This window comes from Athene noctua, chromosome 3 (genome assembly GCF_965140245.1).
Source record: "Athene noctua chromosome 3, bAthNoc1.hap1.1, whole genome shotgun sequence".
Classification (NCBI taxonomy): Eukaryota; Metazoa; Chordata; class Aves; order Strigiformes; family Strigidae; genus Athene; species Athene noctua.
Window position 1 is genome coordinate 36,876,964 of NC_134039.1, and position 17,375 is coordinate 36,894,338.

The 17,375-nt window shown below is 42.6% G+C and overlaps 1 protein-coding gene across 1 annotated transcript in view; it reads right to left on the reverse strand.

The window, feature by feature from the left end:
- Positions 1-279: 279 nt before the first annotated feature.
- CRADD (CARD and death domain containing adaptor protein) overlaps positions 280-17,375 on the reverse strand; it is an 87,504-nt gene continuing 70,408 nt past the window's right edge. Inside the window, exon 3 of the mRNA XM_074902743.1 lies at positions 280-796. Within this exon, the coding sequence (XP_074758844.1) occupies positions 501-796 (296 nt within the window). The 3' untranslated portion in view covers positions 280-500. The remainder of the gene's footprint in view (positions 797-17,375) is intronic.

Genomic DNA, 17,375 nt, shown 5'->3' on the forward strand with positions numbered 1-17,375 from the left:
CTAAAACTTTTATAAGCGTGAAATTAGCCACCTGCAATAACTGTTGTAAAATTGTTAAATTAGTAACAGTGATTATTCACATTTCTTGCTGGGATATCAGGGAACTAGCACGGAATGGCAGTAAAAAAGGCTTCTACACAGTCCAGAAAATAGGTTAAATCAAGTGTTGCTCCCGCAATGAAACCAGAAACCTTGCTGAACAAACTGCAGGGCCTCCTGCTTGCAAGGACTTTAAGTGTCACCCTATATCCCCACTGGAATAGTACAAAAGCAAACAGGAAAGAGTGATGCATTTTTTAATGCCTGCGAAAAATTAATCTGGCATGAAAAGAATTACAAGTCACAAGATGCCATAGAAAACTGGAATGTTTAATAAAAACACAGTTCCCGATCCAATTTTTTTTTCAGTTTGATGCGTCAGATCTTCAACATACATTTCAGTGAAACCTTTTTATTTAATTCAATGAAGTACTTGATAGCTCCCAATCAACAGCAAGTCTTCATTCAAGCATGTACTGTATCACAGAAGGATCCACTTCTTCTGCCATCAGACTGGCTTGTAGACTTTGGATTGTTGCTTTTTTCCCCAAACGCTGTCTCCACAGGACAAATGCAGCTACTATCTGTGACTGCAGGTTGTGAGGGTGATTGACTTTACATCGATAGATGTCAGTATGGGACAAACCCAAGCACAGAACTATATGCTCCCATTCAGGTCCCAGTCTTCTTGCAAGTTTGTTCAGCTGCTGATCTGTTGGTGAAGTCTTCAAAATAGATGGTGCAATTGCAGTTATATCTGTAAAAAAAGGAAAAGAAAATGTTTTCACATGTCACTAGGCAATGCTGCAAATATTAACGTAAGACCCTGACAAAGGAGGGAATAAACAAAGTTGAGGTGAAAGAATTAATTAATAAAGAAACAGAATACATACTCACCTAGAGAAACTGATTACATAAACAACCAGAAGATTAATTGGAGGAAAGCTAATGCTCAGTGGACCATACTAGGGAGCCTTGAGCTTCTGAGTGTTAATAATCCAGATACCAGATTCTACAGCAAAGCCAAGACTTCCAACAGTAATTATAGATGATGGGGTAGTGAACAAGAAAGGTTCTCAAGGATATGTTTCCAGCAGCCATCACCCTCTGAAAATCAATCTGCTTGCACCAGTATGATATAGTGACAAACAACAAACATGGGACCAATAATACCTTATTACTTCTATTCTGACTTTATACAGTTCAGAAATAATGTTGATTCTTCAGTTACTAGGTATTACTCTATTTATTTTGCTGAGGGCTTATCAAAGGAAATTCTTCTGTCTCCTAAGATGCTACTTACCCTTTGTGCCCTGTCATATGGCAAACTCTTCTTGAAGGGATCAGTTTTGGGGGCTTTTCTTCTATTTAAATAAACCCATAAGCATGGTTCAGGTGAACCCAAGTAATGAGGGCTTCAACACTGTTCCCCAATACAAATTATGCTTCCTTATTCCTCATCCTAGTTGTAGTAACACTCCTGAAAACAGGCACATAGGTGCTACAGCCCCATTCATCCAGCCTCCTTGAAGCTGTTTTCAGGAGAGTGTAAGGAAGTCATATGTCATCTGAGATTCCTGCCTTATGAACCTTAGTATTGCCGAAGTATTCAACATGCCCCAGAATGCACTCTTCATCTGAGAAGATGATTAGGATTGAACCAGTACCTGAGGTATGGAGGACAGGATCAATACAACTACCAAACCAGTTTTCACAGGAAGCATTAAGGTAGCTGTAATTATCAGTAGTAAAAACCTCTTAAGGGCTGAACCAAGTATTTTTTACAAACACAAGTGATCTCTTTGTGTATTCCCTATGATAATCTGATAATTTTGAAGACAAAAAAAAAGCATTAATACAAACAGTGTTAATAGCAGAGTGAGAATACTGTGCTATCAGAAACATGCTGCATGTGATTCATCTCACCTAACCACAGATAGCTCCTCCTGAACTAATCATACTAGGATTAATTATTGCTAAGGAGAGAAATAGGCTCTTCTAGAATACAATCTATCTCACTGGAAAGAAGATGTCTAAAATCATCAGATGAATTACTCCTCTAAACGTGCACATTTCTCTCCATTGACTCTAAAAGGACTGCTGGGTATAAGCTCAGATATTGACATTGACACTGTAAACAGTTAGTGCTGATGAAATGATTCTGTCTGTACATTCAAACCACATACCAGTTGCTTTTAAAAAGTGCATTTAGAAAACCAGCTTATTATAAATATATCTATAAAGTATATTTGCTTTTTGATACCCTTTGCGATCACAAACTGAAATGAAGCCTGCAATTGCTCCTCTACTTTTGTTGCTGAAGATATTGTGTCAAAACAGCAAAAATATCCCCAAGAAAATGCTAATTATAGCCTGTCGGTCTGAAGCAGCAGACTCCCTACAGAAGAGCTGCTTTGTAAAATCTAATTTATAGCTCCAATATCATGCTCGTAGGCTCCACTCCAGCAGAACAGCAACACTAGAAAGCACCACTCCTTCCATTTTATCAAAAGTAATTGTTTTTGCATAGATTACCCAGAGCATACAAACGTTTGTACAATTTTAGCCCAATCATACATAAGTACTATACAAAGCTGCTTTGAGTAAAGGGAAAATTGCTTTCTGAAGAGTGTTTAGGTCCCTTTGATCTTTTTGTCTCCAGATTGCCAAAGGAACCTGAGGCAAGTGGCTGGTTCAGGGACAGGGCTAAGGATGCACGGCTCCTGAAGAAGGCTGAGCAGTATTGATGAGGCTGCTCTACACTGTCACATCACACTGGATATCAGCTCCACAGGTAAGTCAGGCTAAGGGCGTGCCTCTCATGAATGCAAATACTTGAGAATAACTAAAATTTAAAATAAATATAGCTACGCTGTGCTGTTGCCAACACTACTTTTTGTTACTAAACCTTTGTATTGTCTTATGGTCAGCATAAAGCAGTGTGCCCAAAGAAGCACTACCAGCCAGCCTGGGCTTTTTGCTCTCACACTGGAATTTTTATACTTCATGTTCACTAGCAGAGTGATTTTACGATACTGAAATGTGATCAAGCAGGGAGGCCTAACAATAATACATGTCTATCTTGTCTATCCAGCCTTTGATATTAGGCAGACTTTTTTACTACAAGTATCTTGCCTTTAGCCTGTTATCAGCCCTTTAATAAGAATAAGAATAAAACCCATCCAGGAAATCTTTTCATCTTATGCTACATCTGATTCTAATATGGATGTGGAAGATTCTGGGACAGAAGCCAAATGTTAAATTTAATACAAAGGACTGTTATTTTAGTCCCACTTTATTTTCTGTGATAGCTCTTTTTCAGCTCTGATACAAAGTCACTAAGGAAAACCTGAGACAAATATTACATGATGGGCAATATTATTTAGAGGTATAGAGAAATACGTGGTGAGATCTTTTAGTTATGACAAATGCAAAATCACAAAAAGACCTGGGTATGTTCTAGGATTAATGCCACTCAATTTAATAAACATAATGGCATTTCAGGTAAAAGGGAAATGAGTTTTCTGTGCTCAGCACCCAAGCTGCTTCGAACACACTGTGAAAACATTAAAGAGGCCTTTTTTCAGTTGTGTTTACTCCAGACATAATCTCTATTTGTCAGGAACTGCCTGAAGGAGGTAACGAGCTCAGAGCAAAAGTTTAAATTATGCAGATCCTGACATTGCATTTGAAAGGTATGTTTAGGATACTGAGAGCTCAATTTTGCAAAAGATGTGAAGCTTTTCATGCTTTAAGTCAATCTGATGTGGAGATGTACATACTTATGTCAGATATATGCTTCAGCTTCACAAAACAAGGACTGCAGTTAGAAACAGGAAGAAGCGGGGCTTGGGGCACAACTGGAGAGTGTCAAGGGTTTCCCCGGAGAACCCAATTTGTGGTGCTTCCAGGGAGCACACTGAGTGAAACACCACGTCCAGCTGTGGACACAGTCTATGTTGCAAAGCGCCAGGGCCATGAGCTGCGGAGGTTTAGAGGCTAAAGTCTCGCTGCTTGCACTGAAGCCACGACGAATGGGGAGCCAACATCTTTGTGCTGGTGAGTGAGCAAGGCTGGTACAGAGCTGCTCTCCTGGGACTGACAGCCAGCTCGCTGGGGCAGTGCTTGGAACCAAGAAAATCCCCTTTCTCTGGGATGAAGGAGGATGCTTCCTACCCTGGTTTTGGAGCTGAAACCAACCCAGAGAAAGACCCACAGATCCTTCTATTCAAAACTGCAGCACGGGGGAATGCGGTTCTCCCTGTCTACAGCTCTCACTGGTCAAGGAAGTTCATCCACCCTAAGTCTCTCTTCTAGCCATTCCAGTTAAAAACATGGGAGATGTTGACAATTCTAGCCTGTGTGTACATGTGTGCTTCCAGACCACTGCATAGACCAGGAGATATGACAGTGCTGGAGAGTGTGGACAGGAAACAGAACTGGATATAAATAGTATCACAGATATGTACCAGACAAAACAGAGTAAGCCAGATACCAAAGCTATATATGGGGCAAAGGCAGCTGGTTGCCACTTTTGCCTTTTTTTTTCTTCAGGACCTCTCCAGCTTTAAGTAGGAGACTCCAAGAAGATGCTGCAACAAACAGGGGATGGAAAATAAACTCACCCCAGCTCTGTCCCACTTGGCACAAGTGGGAGGATGCAAGATAAAGTCCAGTGAAAATGGGCTTTGAATCACTGAAATACTTTCTTTTGGGTTTTGCTTTCTCATCACCATCTCTAGGTGATGAAAAAAGCTGAGATCAGCTCTTGGGCTGTCTTGCACCATGGGAAAATCTTTATCAACATTGATGAACTGACCTCCCATGATCCATGTTGCTGGAAAGCAGTGGGGAGCAAGTGAGCTTGGCTTCAATACAGGACACAGAAGTAAAAAGTGCATAGGCATTTTTGGGTGATCTCTAAAGAACCCAGCTGATTCCTCAGAATTGCTGGCAGCCCAAAATGCCTTACAGTTTTGCCTGAAGGACCCCTCTCCATGTAAGTGTGACTTCTCTGTGCATGACCAAAAGCATCTGTTGGAGCTTCAGGGAGCCTTCTCCCTTATGCAGTCAATACATTTTTACACGATGCAACACAAAAACAACTTTTTGGCTTTGGCTCTTTACTCTGTAAAAGGGACTTTGATGGAAATGATGCACCTGAATCCAAAGTGCTGAAAAAGTCTCAGTCAACTGGTGTCTAATCCTGCAAGAACAACTCCACAGGCAGTTCAGGAGACAGTTTGGGAGCCAGGGATACAGTGACCCATCTCTTATCTAATAACTATCTAATAAAGCTGTTATTTGAGGAAGGATATTCTGGGGACTGGTCTCTGTTTCCAGCCCTGCCTCTTTATTTTATCCTTTTAAATGACCATGTATATACTCATTGGATAAATAGACAGAAGCAGCCCTGGAAGAGGGGTTGGGAATCCAGATCTCTCTGAGCTACACATCCTAATGCTGAGGTACACAATCATGCTCCTCTTCATTCCCATTCTTCTGATAAATCATTCCAGCAAAAAAGAGTTCCCTGGGAAGGGTCAAGAATGCTTCCAAGTCTCTAGAATGAGCCTGGTGGAGAGAAAACTCTCCTGGGAATCAAGTGGTATGCTGAAACAGCAAAACTGAATGCAAGAACCCTTGGCAGAAACAATGCTAGGCAAATACTCTAATTTTTATATAATCACATCAGAAACAGGTAGGTGATTCCAGGCTTCAGAACCTGCATAGCTGGAATGGGACTGTAAAAAGGAGTAATTGCTTAGGCATGCATCTGGCCCTAGCATCTCCTACTGATAGGTAGTACAGACTCCTTCAGTGATCTGGACTCAAGTCAGTAACTGTTGTTTACTTGATCCTCTTACCAGATTCTGCTCATAATTTCTGGAGAGTTCAAAGCAAGCATTTCAGGGTCCTCTTTAATTGTCTTTCCTGGCATCTGGAGTACAGTTCTTCCCTGAGAAGTGCTAAACTTAGATCAAGCAGTTCCATAAGCAGCAAACCAAAGAAGCCTTGTTTCCCCCAGGTGTGAGTCCTACAGCTGACTCGTGCTTCAGGACTTCTCTCCTCCAGCTGCTTACTGATTCTCAAGGCACTCAAGAAACTGCTCCTCTCTGCAACAGCAGCTAGGCAGGCCAGGTTCAGAAGCTACTAGGGGTAGATGCAAACACACAACAGCCTGCAGCAGAGGAGCGCACAGCCTTGATTACTGCAGGAAATTATGCTAAAAGGGGCTTTGAAACTCCACAGAAGCATCATGGCTAACGTGCCAGCAGCCAGTGACATTCAGGGCACTTCAGCTAAAGGGAAACATGTATAATAAAGAATCTAGAGCTAGGCTCTGCTTCCCTTCAGGCCCATTGGAGTGCAGTGCACTTGTTCAACTAGCCCGAGGCACAGACCCAGCAGCGCGTGCTGAATGGGCATGGTCATGGTTGCCAGACTGTGTGCTGTGTGTTTTGACAGTTGTGTTATGTTCCAGAAATTATTTAATGACTGTCACAATAGCAAACAACTTGCACATATCCAGGTATATTTGCTTTAAAGTGAAATCCCCTTGGCCTGAGCAGAACAATAGAAGTGGGTCATGAAGCAGAACAACACTTGGTGGATCAGGTTGGGGCAGGCTTTCAAGAGCAGTGAGGTGGCGTGGCAGAATCTGAACTAGAAGTCAAGTATGCAACACTCCCACTAATGGAGAGATCAGAGACTTCTGAGAGCTGCAGCCCCTCCTTGAGCCACCAGAGATGCTGGATGAAAGTGAAAGCAGAGAATAAGTGTTTTGAGGGATCCCAGTGGGTGCTGTAGCTCACTGAGGTCAAAGACCAGATCATGGTGGAGGTCCTTGTGAGAAGGGCGGAATACACAGAAGGTGCGGGGCAACTGCAGGGGGTGGCTTGGCTCGATTAGTTAGAAAAGGGGATGGGAGGTGACAGTGTGCCTCCATTTGTACAGCTGCTCTTCTTGTTCAGCGTTCTCTTCCAACCCTGTCCTAACAGGAAGAACTGCAGGCAAATGCCTGCCCTCTTCCTACAGTACATCCAAATTCATGAGCTCCAAGCCAACCAGCAGCAAGGAATGCCTGGAGTGCCAGATGGGAAAGTATCACGCTGGACACTTGGCAGGCCTGCATGGAGAATGCAGTACTGGCTCCCTCCTGTGCAAGTTAAAAATGATCATGAAGCATTATAATAAGGTTATTTCGTTGTGTGAACTTTAGAAAGGCCTGATTTAGGATCTGTTTAAACACAAGAAACAAGTTCAAATTGCTGATCAGTGAAAAACGTAGAACAGACCATCCAGAAACCAATCCCTACTATATAATTTGGGTGTTGTTTTTCTTCTTGTTGTTACTAATTAAACATCAGACTGATTCAAAAGCTGGGAAGGGAACAGTAGTGTTTTGCAACAGCTCCAAATAATCATGCTCCAGGGAACAAGGAAAAATCTTTCTCTTCTATGTATCACCATATATGTATCTTTTCTATACATCTGCAAACAGCACAGATTACACAGCTCATCCAAAGTCTGTTCAAAACCACCAGGTCACCTCCTGGTGTCAGTGCATTTCAAATAGTGTTTGACCAAGGAGCAAAAAAAATTAGTGTAAATCATGTACTATTTGAAGACAGATAGCTGAACTGATTATAGATATCTTTCCATATATAAAGTTAATACATTCAGATTAAAATAATTTACAGAAGAAGATTAAAATAACTTGAGTAAGATGTACAGCCTTCTGCTTTTAGTGTGCAGTGCATAGCTGTTTCTCTGCCTCTCCTGCCAAACGCAAGTGGTGGTTTACATGTGTACCTGTGAGGTGGAAGCCTGTGGTAGCTGTCCCACTTATCTGCAGTGGTTGGCTCTGTAGACTTCTGCTCACTACCAAAGAGATGCCCACCTCCTTCATCCCATTTGAGGCTGTCAGAGGATACCATTTAACAATGACTGCCAAGTGTGCACTGTCTCTCTTCTCTGCTTGGGAACTCCTGCTTCCTCCTACCATATAGAGCTGACTCAGCATGGGGAAATCCCGGTGACGGAAAACCTGCACCTTTGTAGGAACAATAGGCCCAGTTACCTTCTGAAGAATAAACAATATCTTCTATAAATGCAATCAAACTCAAATCTTGGTCAATTAAATACACATACTAAACTACAGAATGGAATCTGTACCATAAGCACATTAAAAGAGCACCTAAAACAAAGGTTTAGAAAGCGGCATATTTTTTTCACAGAATCACAGAATCAGCTAGGTTGGAAAGGACCATGAAGATGATCCAGTCCAACCTTTATCCTAGCACTGACAGTTCCCAACTACACCAGATCCCACAGCGCTATATTGACCCGACTCTTAAACACCTCCAGGGATGGGGACTCCACCACCTCCCTGGGCAGCCCATTCCAATGCCCAACAACCTGTTCTGGAAAGAAATGCTTCCTAATATCTAGTCTGAACTTTCCCTGGTGCAACTTGAGGCCATTCCCTCTTGTCCTACTGCTTGTTACTTCGTTAAAGAGACTCATCCCCAGCTCTCTGCAGCCTCCTTTCAGGGAACTGTCGAGGGCGATGAGGTCTCCCCTCAGCCTCCTCTTCTCCAGACTAAACACCCCCAGTTCCCTCAGCTGCCCCCTGTACGACCTGTGCTCCAGACCCTGCACCAGCTCCGTTGCCCTTCTCTGGACACGCTCGAGTCATTCAATGTCCTTTTTGGAGTGAGGGGCCCAAAACTGAACACAGGAATCGAGGTGCGGCCTCACCAGTGCCGAGTACAGGGGTAAGATCCCTTCCCTGTCCCTGCTGGCCACGCTATTGCTGACACAAGCCAGGATGCCATTGGCCTTCTTGGGCCCCTGGGCACACTGCTGGCTCCTGTTCAGCTGGCTGTCAATCAGCACCCCCAGGTCCCTCTCTGACTGGCAGCTCTCCAGCCAGTCCTCCCCAAGCCTGTAGCGCTGCTGGGGGTTGTTGTGGCCCAAGGGCAGCCCCCGGCATTTGGCCTTATGGAAACTCCTCCAGTTGGCCTCAGCCCATGGCTCCAGCCTGTCCAGGTCTCTCTGCAGAGCCTCCCTACCCTCGAGCAGATCAACACTCCCACCCAACTTGGGGTCATCTGCAAACTCACTGAGGGTGCACTCGATCCCCTCGTCTAGATCATCAGTAAAGATGTTAAACAGGAGTGGCCCCAAAACTGAACCCTGGGCTCACCACTCGTGACCGGCCGCCAACGGGATTTAACTCCGTTCACCACAACTCTTTGGGCCCGGTCATCCAGCCAGTTTTTTACCCAGCAAAGCGTGTGCTCATCCAAGCCATGAGCAGTCAGTTTCGGCAGGAGAATGCTGTGGGAAATGGTGTCAAAGGCCTTGCTAAAGTCAAGGTTAACTACATCCACAGCCTTTCCCTCATCCAATAAGCAGGTCGCCCTGTCGTAGAAGGAGATCAGGTTTGTCAAGCAGGACCTGCCTTTCATAAACCCATGCTGACTGGGCCTGAGCATCTGGTCAGTTCAACTGGTTCAACTGACCAGGTTACAGTAAAAAAAATCTAACTGAGAATTTTATGTTCATCTGAGTATATGTTGCAGTTATGCTTCACAAATGTAGGGCTGTAAAGTTTCTCTAGCTTGATAACTTCTAATCTGGTGAATGCAAACAGTCATTAATGTACAGAATCTGCATGAATAAAAGCAACCTCTGTCAATTAGTGATTATAAAACACTTACTCATAAGCATACCTCTATCACGGTAATTTACATTTCTGTGTCACATAATTAAAATATGAAAGGCACTAATCAAAATGAAAGTATATATGAATTAATTTTTTAAGACTGGCTGCGTTCTTCCACATTGTGCTATCTTTTATGACATATTAAAATATAGGAAGTTCTCTGTCTTATTTTAAATAAAACGAAATTTATTATTTTGACAGCCAGCGTACAGAATAAATTGATCCTGTGATAATCAAATCCATGGCAACTTTAAACAGTCTCCCTCAAGTGAAGCAGAATCCACCCAGGGCACCAGAGTCAGCTCTTCCCTGCCAAAAGCTTGCTGGGACTCTGCATTACTGGTGTAATTAAAAAGTACATATATATCTTCATTCATTGGCAATCTCTTCTCCTGTGTGAGCTCTGAAGCATCACACTTTGTGACATAAAATATATTTTGGGTATTAGGGTAGGAAGAAAAGACTGCATAAAATTTTGTGAATCTACAAGGCAATTCATGAATGCAGATGTTTCTATTTTGGCTCAATACCAGCAGATAACTCGCTATTCTTTATCACTTGCTAATGACTGCCTAGTAGCTGTGGATGTAGCAGCAGACTGCTAAAACCTGAAACATAAACATTCAGATTTTACCACAAAAGTTTAAAATTGTATTCCCACTATTCAGTTCCAGTAGCTACGGAGTTTTCCTGAACTTTTAAAAATCTGTTTTATAGGCTTTTGTACCTCCACAGATGTCTGCTACACTGATGGCCTTCAGTATTAATACATGTTAAACAGATTGACAGAGAAGTCCCTAAACAAACTCATGCTGTCGTAAATTTTCACCCATTTCAAGCCATGGGGAAGAGCAGGGAGGAATTTTCAGCAGTTAATAGTGTGGATGTTATTCTGTTTCCCATTCAAAAAAATGAATTACAATCCCACCTAGTAATTCTCTGCTGTTGCATACCATGAAATCAAATAATTAATGTCATAAATAAAATGGTGACTGAAGATGCATGCAAGGTAAAGAATACCTATGCAAAGAAAACACAAACACAACATACTATAATATGTGCTCTCTTTTCAAGCAGGATTACCCTATTACAGACAGGATTGGACTCAATCGTATTGTATTTTTATACTTTTTTATTTTTAGCAGCATTTGATGCTGCTGTAGACACTGAAGTGGAAGTAGAATTTGCTTAATATTTCCTAGGAGTTTCTATATCATTACATGTAAATAAGCTATATGCATCAGCACTGAAGCCATGGCTAGTGAAGGCATCCTTGCAGTGATACCTTTAGTATAAATGCAAACAGGTTCAGCATGCAGCATTACACTAAGGTAAAGAGAAATACGTACTCAGTTGGGAGGTTCTGAGGAACACCTAAGCTTTTAGGTATTATTTGGATGAAGTGCTTAAACTGAGCATTCAGTCCTTGGCCAAAGATTATTTTCCCAAATGAACAAATATGACTTGAGAAGTTACATGGAAAGAAGACATATGATCATTTTTTGGAAGACAGATACAACTAGTTGTTAGGTAGGACAAAGCTACCTAATAGCCTGACAGAGCAGAGACGAGAGTCTCTGGTTTACATGCTGGCAGTCACACCAAGAGTCAACTCTAAAATTAATGCTGAAAAAAAAAATTCTGAAGTATGTGAGTAGATTTCTATATACTTCTAAATGCTCTGCAGTTCTCAGTGAATTCAATCGAGTTTGATAATACTCATGGCACTTTCAACCATTAATTATTGGTCTGAAGCACACAGAGCCCTGAGTCAAGTTTCTTCTCCAAGCTATCACAAAGAATAATTTACAATCAGTGGATAGTTGTATGAAGTCATGACAATCATAAAGCACAATCGTATTTGTCATAGACCTCTCATGGTTTCATAGGAGGCAAATGTTTACCTGGTGGCCAGACATCTCTGACTGAGTAATTCATCCACTCTAAGTGCAAAACAAAGACAACTGGAGCAATTAATTATTTTGTCAACTAGGTGACAAACGCATCACACAACTTTTGTCAGCTGATTGGAAGTTAACTTCTTTGGACAGATACTGCTTGAATACTTACTTAAAATAGCCTGAGCCCTCTTTCAAAGAGCTGAGGTAAGCGTTAATCCTGCTGCTCCCTTGCATGCAAGAATCATGGCAGACTCCTTGGGCTTTCTATCTGCTTTTTACTAGCAACTTTCCTACCAAGAAATCTTTCTAAAAGCTGCAGCATTTCAACGGTAAAATCATGTGCTTGGACTTTAGCTATTGATGTTCCTTTCACGCAACAACAAAAGTCATACTGCCAGTATGAAGGATTGTTTTGTTGTATAACACAACAAATCGTACATGCTTCCCTTACAGCCCTTACTTGGGCTTAAACCAAGTATGACAACAAGCCATTATATTTAGCCTTGATAAAACTTTTTATTGGTCCTAGAAATTTTTTTTCTTCAAGTTGGCTCTTCTTTTTGCTTTGGCTCAAATAGTTAGAAATATCAGAACCAAAGATCTGTGCAACAGATGGAGCTTGGTTGAGAAGAATGCCTTTGGCTGGTAAGGATCTTTGCCTGGCAGGTGTCAAACCAAAATTAATACTGCACATATTACTCTTTACCGAGTTTCAGATTTTAGCAAAGTGAGACTGCATTCCTTCCTGACCACAAACATATTAATAGAACAAGCCATGCAGAGCAAGCTAAAACAGTACTATCATTATGCTGAATCCTCCACTGCTTGGCACTTTATTTAATCATTTACACCTATTCAAAGCAAGTAAACAAAATGCAATGGGTTAGGAAAGTGTCTCTTTACAGACATTTTGCTCAGCTGTAAAAGGGTTCACAGAATGCTGTAAGCAACATGGACTTAGATTCCTCCTGCTTTCTTTTTTTCCTCCTTTTCTTGTGTCAGTGCCTTAAAGGCTTATGAACTTCAGTGGACTATTCGACATTTCAAATCCACAGGAAAAAAAACAGGTACTGGTACTAAAATACACGGCTCAGCTACACCTGGTCGCTATGCCTGGCTTGCACTTGGCCAAGTCAGGAGGCAGGGCTTTGCGTAGGTGTCTGGAAACAGAGCTTCAGGTGGCATCCACCTGCTTCTCTCCATTTCACAGAATCACAGAATTGTCGAGGTTGGAAAAGACTTTGAAGATCATCTAGTCCAACCATTTACCTAACATTGACTGTTCCCAACTACACCAGATCCCTCAGCGCTATGTCGACCCGACTCTTAAACACCTCCAGGCATGGGGACTCCACCACTGCCCTGGGCAGCCCATTCCAACGCCTAACAACCCGTTCTGGAAAGAAATGCTTCCCAATATCCAGTCTAAACCTTCCCTGGTGCAACTTGAGGCCATTCCCTCTTGTCCTATCGCTTGTTACTTGGTTAAAGAGACTCATCCCCAGCTCTCTGCAACCTCCTTTCAGGTAGCTGTAGAGGGTGATGAGGTCTCCCCTCAGCCTCCTCTTCTCCAGACTAAACACCCCCAGTTCCCTCAGCCACTCCCCGTACGACCTGTGCTCCAAACCCTGCACCAGCTTCGTTGCCCTTCTCTGGACACGCTCAAGTCATTCAATGTCCTTTTTGTAGTGAGGGGCCCAAAACTGAACACAGGAATCGAGGGGCGGCCTCACCAGTGCCGAGTACAGGGGTAAGATCCCTTCCCTGTCCCTGCTAGCCACTCTATTTCTGATGCAAGCCAGGATGCCATTGGCCTTCTTGGCCACCTGGGCACACTGCTGGCAGCCAGATGCCACATGGCCAACTATTCACCCTTCCACCCCTCCCCTCTGGTGAAACAGGGGAGGGATGAAAAAAAAGAAGAGAATTCCTAGGTTGGATAAAAAGAAAAAAATTATTAAATATAATAAGAGAACAATAGTAACAATAGTGATTCCAAAGAGAAACGGTAAAATGCAGCAGTGGCTTACCGAGTGTGGCGACCATCTCCCCCCCTGCCCCCCCCCCTCCCATGTTTACCTGACGAGCAAACTGTGTGAGCCAGAGCCCAAGGGAAAAGCCCATAGGAAAAGCCCAAGGGAAAAGCATGACATCACATGGTATGAAATACTCCAATGAAAATCAACTCCATCCTGGTCGAAACCAGGACAGTAGGTCTCCAGCCACTCCTCCCCAAGCCTGTAGCGCTGCTGGGGGTTGTTGTGGCCCAAGGGCAGCCCCCGGCATTTGGCCTTATGGAAACTCCTCCAGTTGGCCTCAGCCCATGGCTCCAGCCTGTCCAGGTCTCTCTGCAGAGCCTCCCTACCCTCGAGCAGATCAACACTCCCACCCAACTTGGGGTCATCTGCAAACTCACTGAGGGTGCACTCGATCCCCTCGTCTAGATCATCAATAAAGATGTTAAACAGGAGTGGCCCAAAACTGAACCCTGGGCTCACCACTCGTGACCGGCCGCCAACGGGATTTAACTCCGTTCACCACAACTCTTTGGGCCCAGCCATACAGACAGTTTTTCACCCAGCAAAGTGTGTGCCCATCCAAGCCATGAGCAGTCAGACTAGTGAGAGGCTTAGCACCACAACTAGCCCTCTCAAGTGTCAAGTCACTTGATGATCTGAAAGAAACCAATTTGGAATCTCATGGCTGGTTTGACAGATTGGTACAGTCCAAAAGCAATTTTAGCTGACCATTAGGGCAGTAATTTTACAAATTCACAGTCACAGGACTTTTAATTATCTGTAAAGCAAATATAAGATTATATTTGTGTGTTTAAACATATATATAAACATACACATGCATTTTCAAAATCTTCGTAAAAAAATATGAAAGTCCTAAGACTGCAAGTCTAAGATATCTGCAAGTCAAGTTCATCCCCCTTATGATTTCATTTCCACAAATTCAGGTTAGTGAACTGTCACACCATCCTGTAAGAAGAAGGATGGAAATGGGAGTGTAGGTGAAGTCATTTTATAAAACAGAGGTCTGAATTCACAGAGCACTTTACCACGGGTTTGGTGAGTTCTCCTTTCCCCTCTGAGCCAGCACTGACCTAATCCTCTGCAATGTGCTCACCGGCATGGCTCATGGCTGCCCTGTGGCACGGCTTGTACCAAGTGACATGGCATGCTGACCAGCTGCAGTCATTAGAGATCCCAAGGAAGTACTGAAAGTAATGAGGTGACTCATAGCTGCTGCCACGCACATGAAGGCTGGGGACACAATTACTCTTTTACTCAGTAATAGTATTTTGCCAAAGCAACTGAGGCAAGTTCAAAATCAAACAAGCTATTAGCAAGCATCTGTATTATTATGGTATTTGTAGAAGACTTATGCTGATTCTAGTGGGACAATTCATAAGTAAAACCTAAACATAAAAAAAAATCTTTTGCTTAAATAATTAATTTTCATGTCTCGTGCATACAGAACAATGTTCTCCCTCACAGCTTTGTAGTCTACTAGCTGCCAGATTTTGATCCAGAATTGAAATTTCAGTCATTTTGGCTTTTGTACGTAGTGAATCAGAAATAAAAATGTTTTAACATCAGAAATGAAAAGGCTAGAAGATCAGACAGACCATAAAAGATTTGTTTTACTTGGTTTGGGATTTTTACACAGCTATACATAACCTAAGTAAGACTGAAACAAAACCAAAAGGCAAAACAAACAACTAGACAAATCTGTTTTGTCACAGAGATGCAGAAACACAAACGACGTTTGCATCCCTCGGGAGCCAAATCTGAAATCCTGCTACGAACATGAAAGAAGGGCTGTTATTTCCTCGACAACTGTTCCTGACATCACAGCTACCTCCCAGAGGTAACAATGGAAAGGCAATATTAAAAAATGATTTTTTTTTTCTTAAGCGAACATCTTTTTAGTTTTACAAACTCAGAAAAAAAGAAATTGGGGGCTTTTATAATACTGGAAATTTTAGTGCCAGAACTGTAAACATCAACATCTTTTTCTTCCTTCCTTCTTCAGATGTAACTGCTATGCATTGGTTGACTTTATTAACCTTCTAATTGATTTTGGTGTTAGGGCTAAGTATTTTGAGCTTCACATCCAACGTGTTACCTAATTTTGTGTGTAAGCTCCTCAGAGAAGAGCAGAACAATCTGGCAATTCAAGGTTAACTCATTCTGTGAAAGTGCCTTCAAACTTCCATTTGTGGAAATGTACCATACCACATGCAAACCCAACTTTGCTGTGTACAAACCACACAAACAGTGCCCAGCTACCTAACCTGACTTTCCACTTGCACTTTAGTGTGTGTAAATATGCTAATGACAGGCACAGAGTGTTCATGTGCAAGTTTACAAGTTCAAGTGCAGAAGACAGATGAAAATTGGCTGCAATGCTTTGTTTCCCCCTCATTTTGGGAGATTCCAGCTTTATCTAAGTCTGTTAGCCTAGGAGTTGCATCCTAAAGCCACAAGACTGACCTATTTAAATAACTTTATTCAATTTTTTAGACTTAAAACAAGAGCTTCTTGTCTACTCAAAAGAATATGAAGGTATTGCTATGACTCAAGCTTTTCGAGACACATTATTTACTAGACATTATTTAGTGATACTTTGCTGTATTTGAATAATTTGAGAACTTTAGGCACCCTACAAAAAGACCTTGCTCAAGGCATCCTGGAATTTAAAGATTTATGGAGGCTTTCACTTCCAAAAATTGCCATGTGAATGAGGACAGTCAAGCTGAAAACTGTGAAGAGTCTCAATGTTTTCAGTTACCTCTGTGCAGGCAGATTGTGAGACTCAGGACAAAAATCCCTGGATCACCACAAGAAGCCACTAGTCCTTTTTAAACAATTCAGGTGAAATGCTGGGGTTTCAACCCCAAGCCCCAAATTAAGGTTGACATCTGGGTGATTCCCACAGCCCTTCACAAAGGGGGGGTGAGTTTGCCTTTAGGCTTCCCTCCAGGGTGCAGCAGCCTTGCAGGGAGAGCCATTGGGTAAATGAGCCCCAGGTGTCTGCATTGAGTAAACAAAGGTCAGGTGTCCCACTGAGGGATAAAAGCTGGGACCACTTGCAGGCAGGGGCAGTGTCTGTCTGTGAGGTGGATGCCCTTTGCAGAGTTCCCTGTTGGGGAAGGACCTCCTGACTCCCTGGGACTGGGTTCCAGCCAGGTCTGGCTTTTGTAAATGTGGGCTGTGTAGAGATTCAATATGTGGCTTCCTTGGTCTTATGTGTTTGGTTTGTTGATTTGGTTGTCTCCTGTCCCTTCTATGGGAGACTGCATGTCACCATTTATTCCACCCATTGTTGGTTGTGTGGTGTCATTGTTGGGGTCAGTGGGATTGATGTTGCTTATGTATAATCTGACTTGTTTGTACCCCCAGTGCTCACCCATGTACTGACCCTTTTGTATCAAATACAATTTGGTTATTGGTTCATCTCTATGCTGGCTGTGTCCTTTATGCTATGCCTGATAATTGGCAAAACACCAGGTCCAAAGCATTCCTCAAACAGATTCAAAAGACCCCTTCTGTAAACCAAGCAAGGAAAGCAGGAGCAATTTTTAATACTGTTCATTGTGTCATGCAATTATTTCCACATGCAAGTAGAGAAACTCAGTCAACCAGGTGCCTGTGTCTAAATGCAGCAGGAGCACACCTTTAACAGGGAACAGA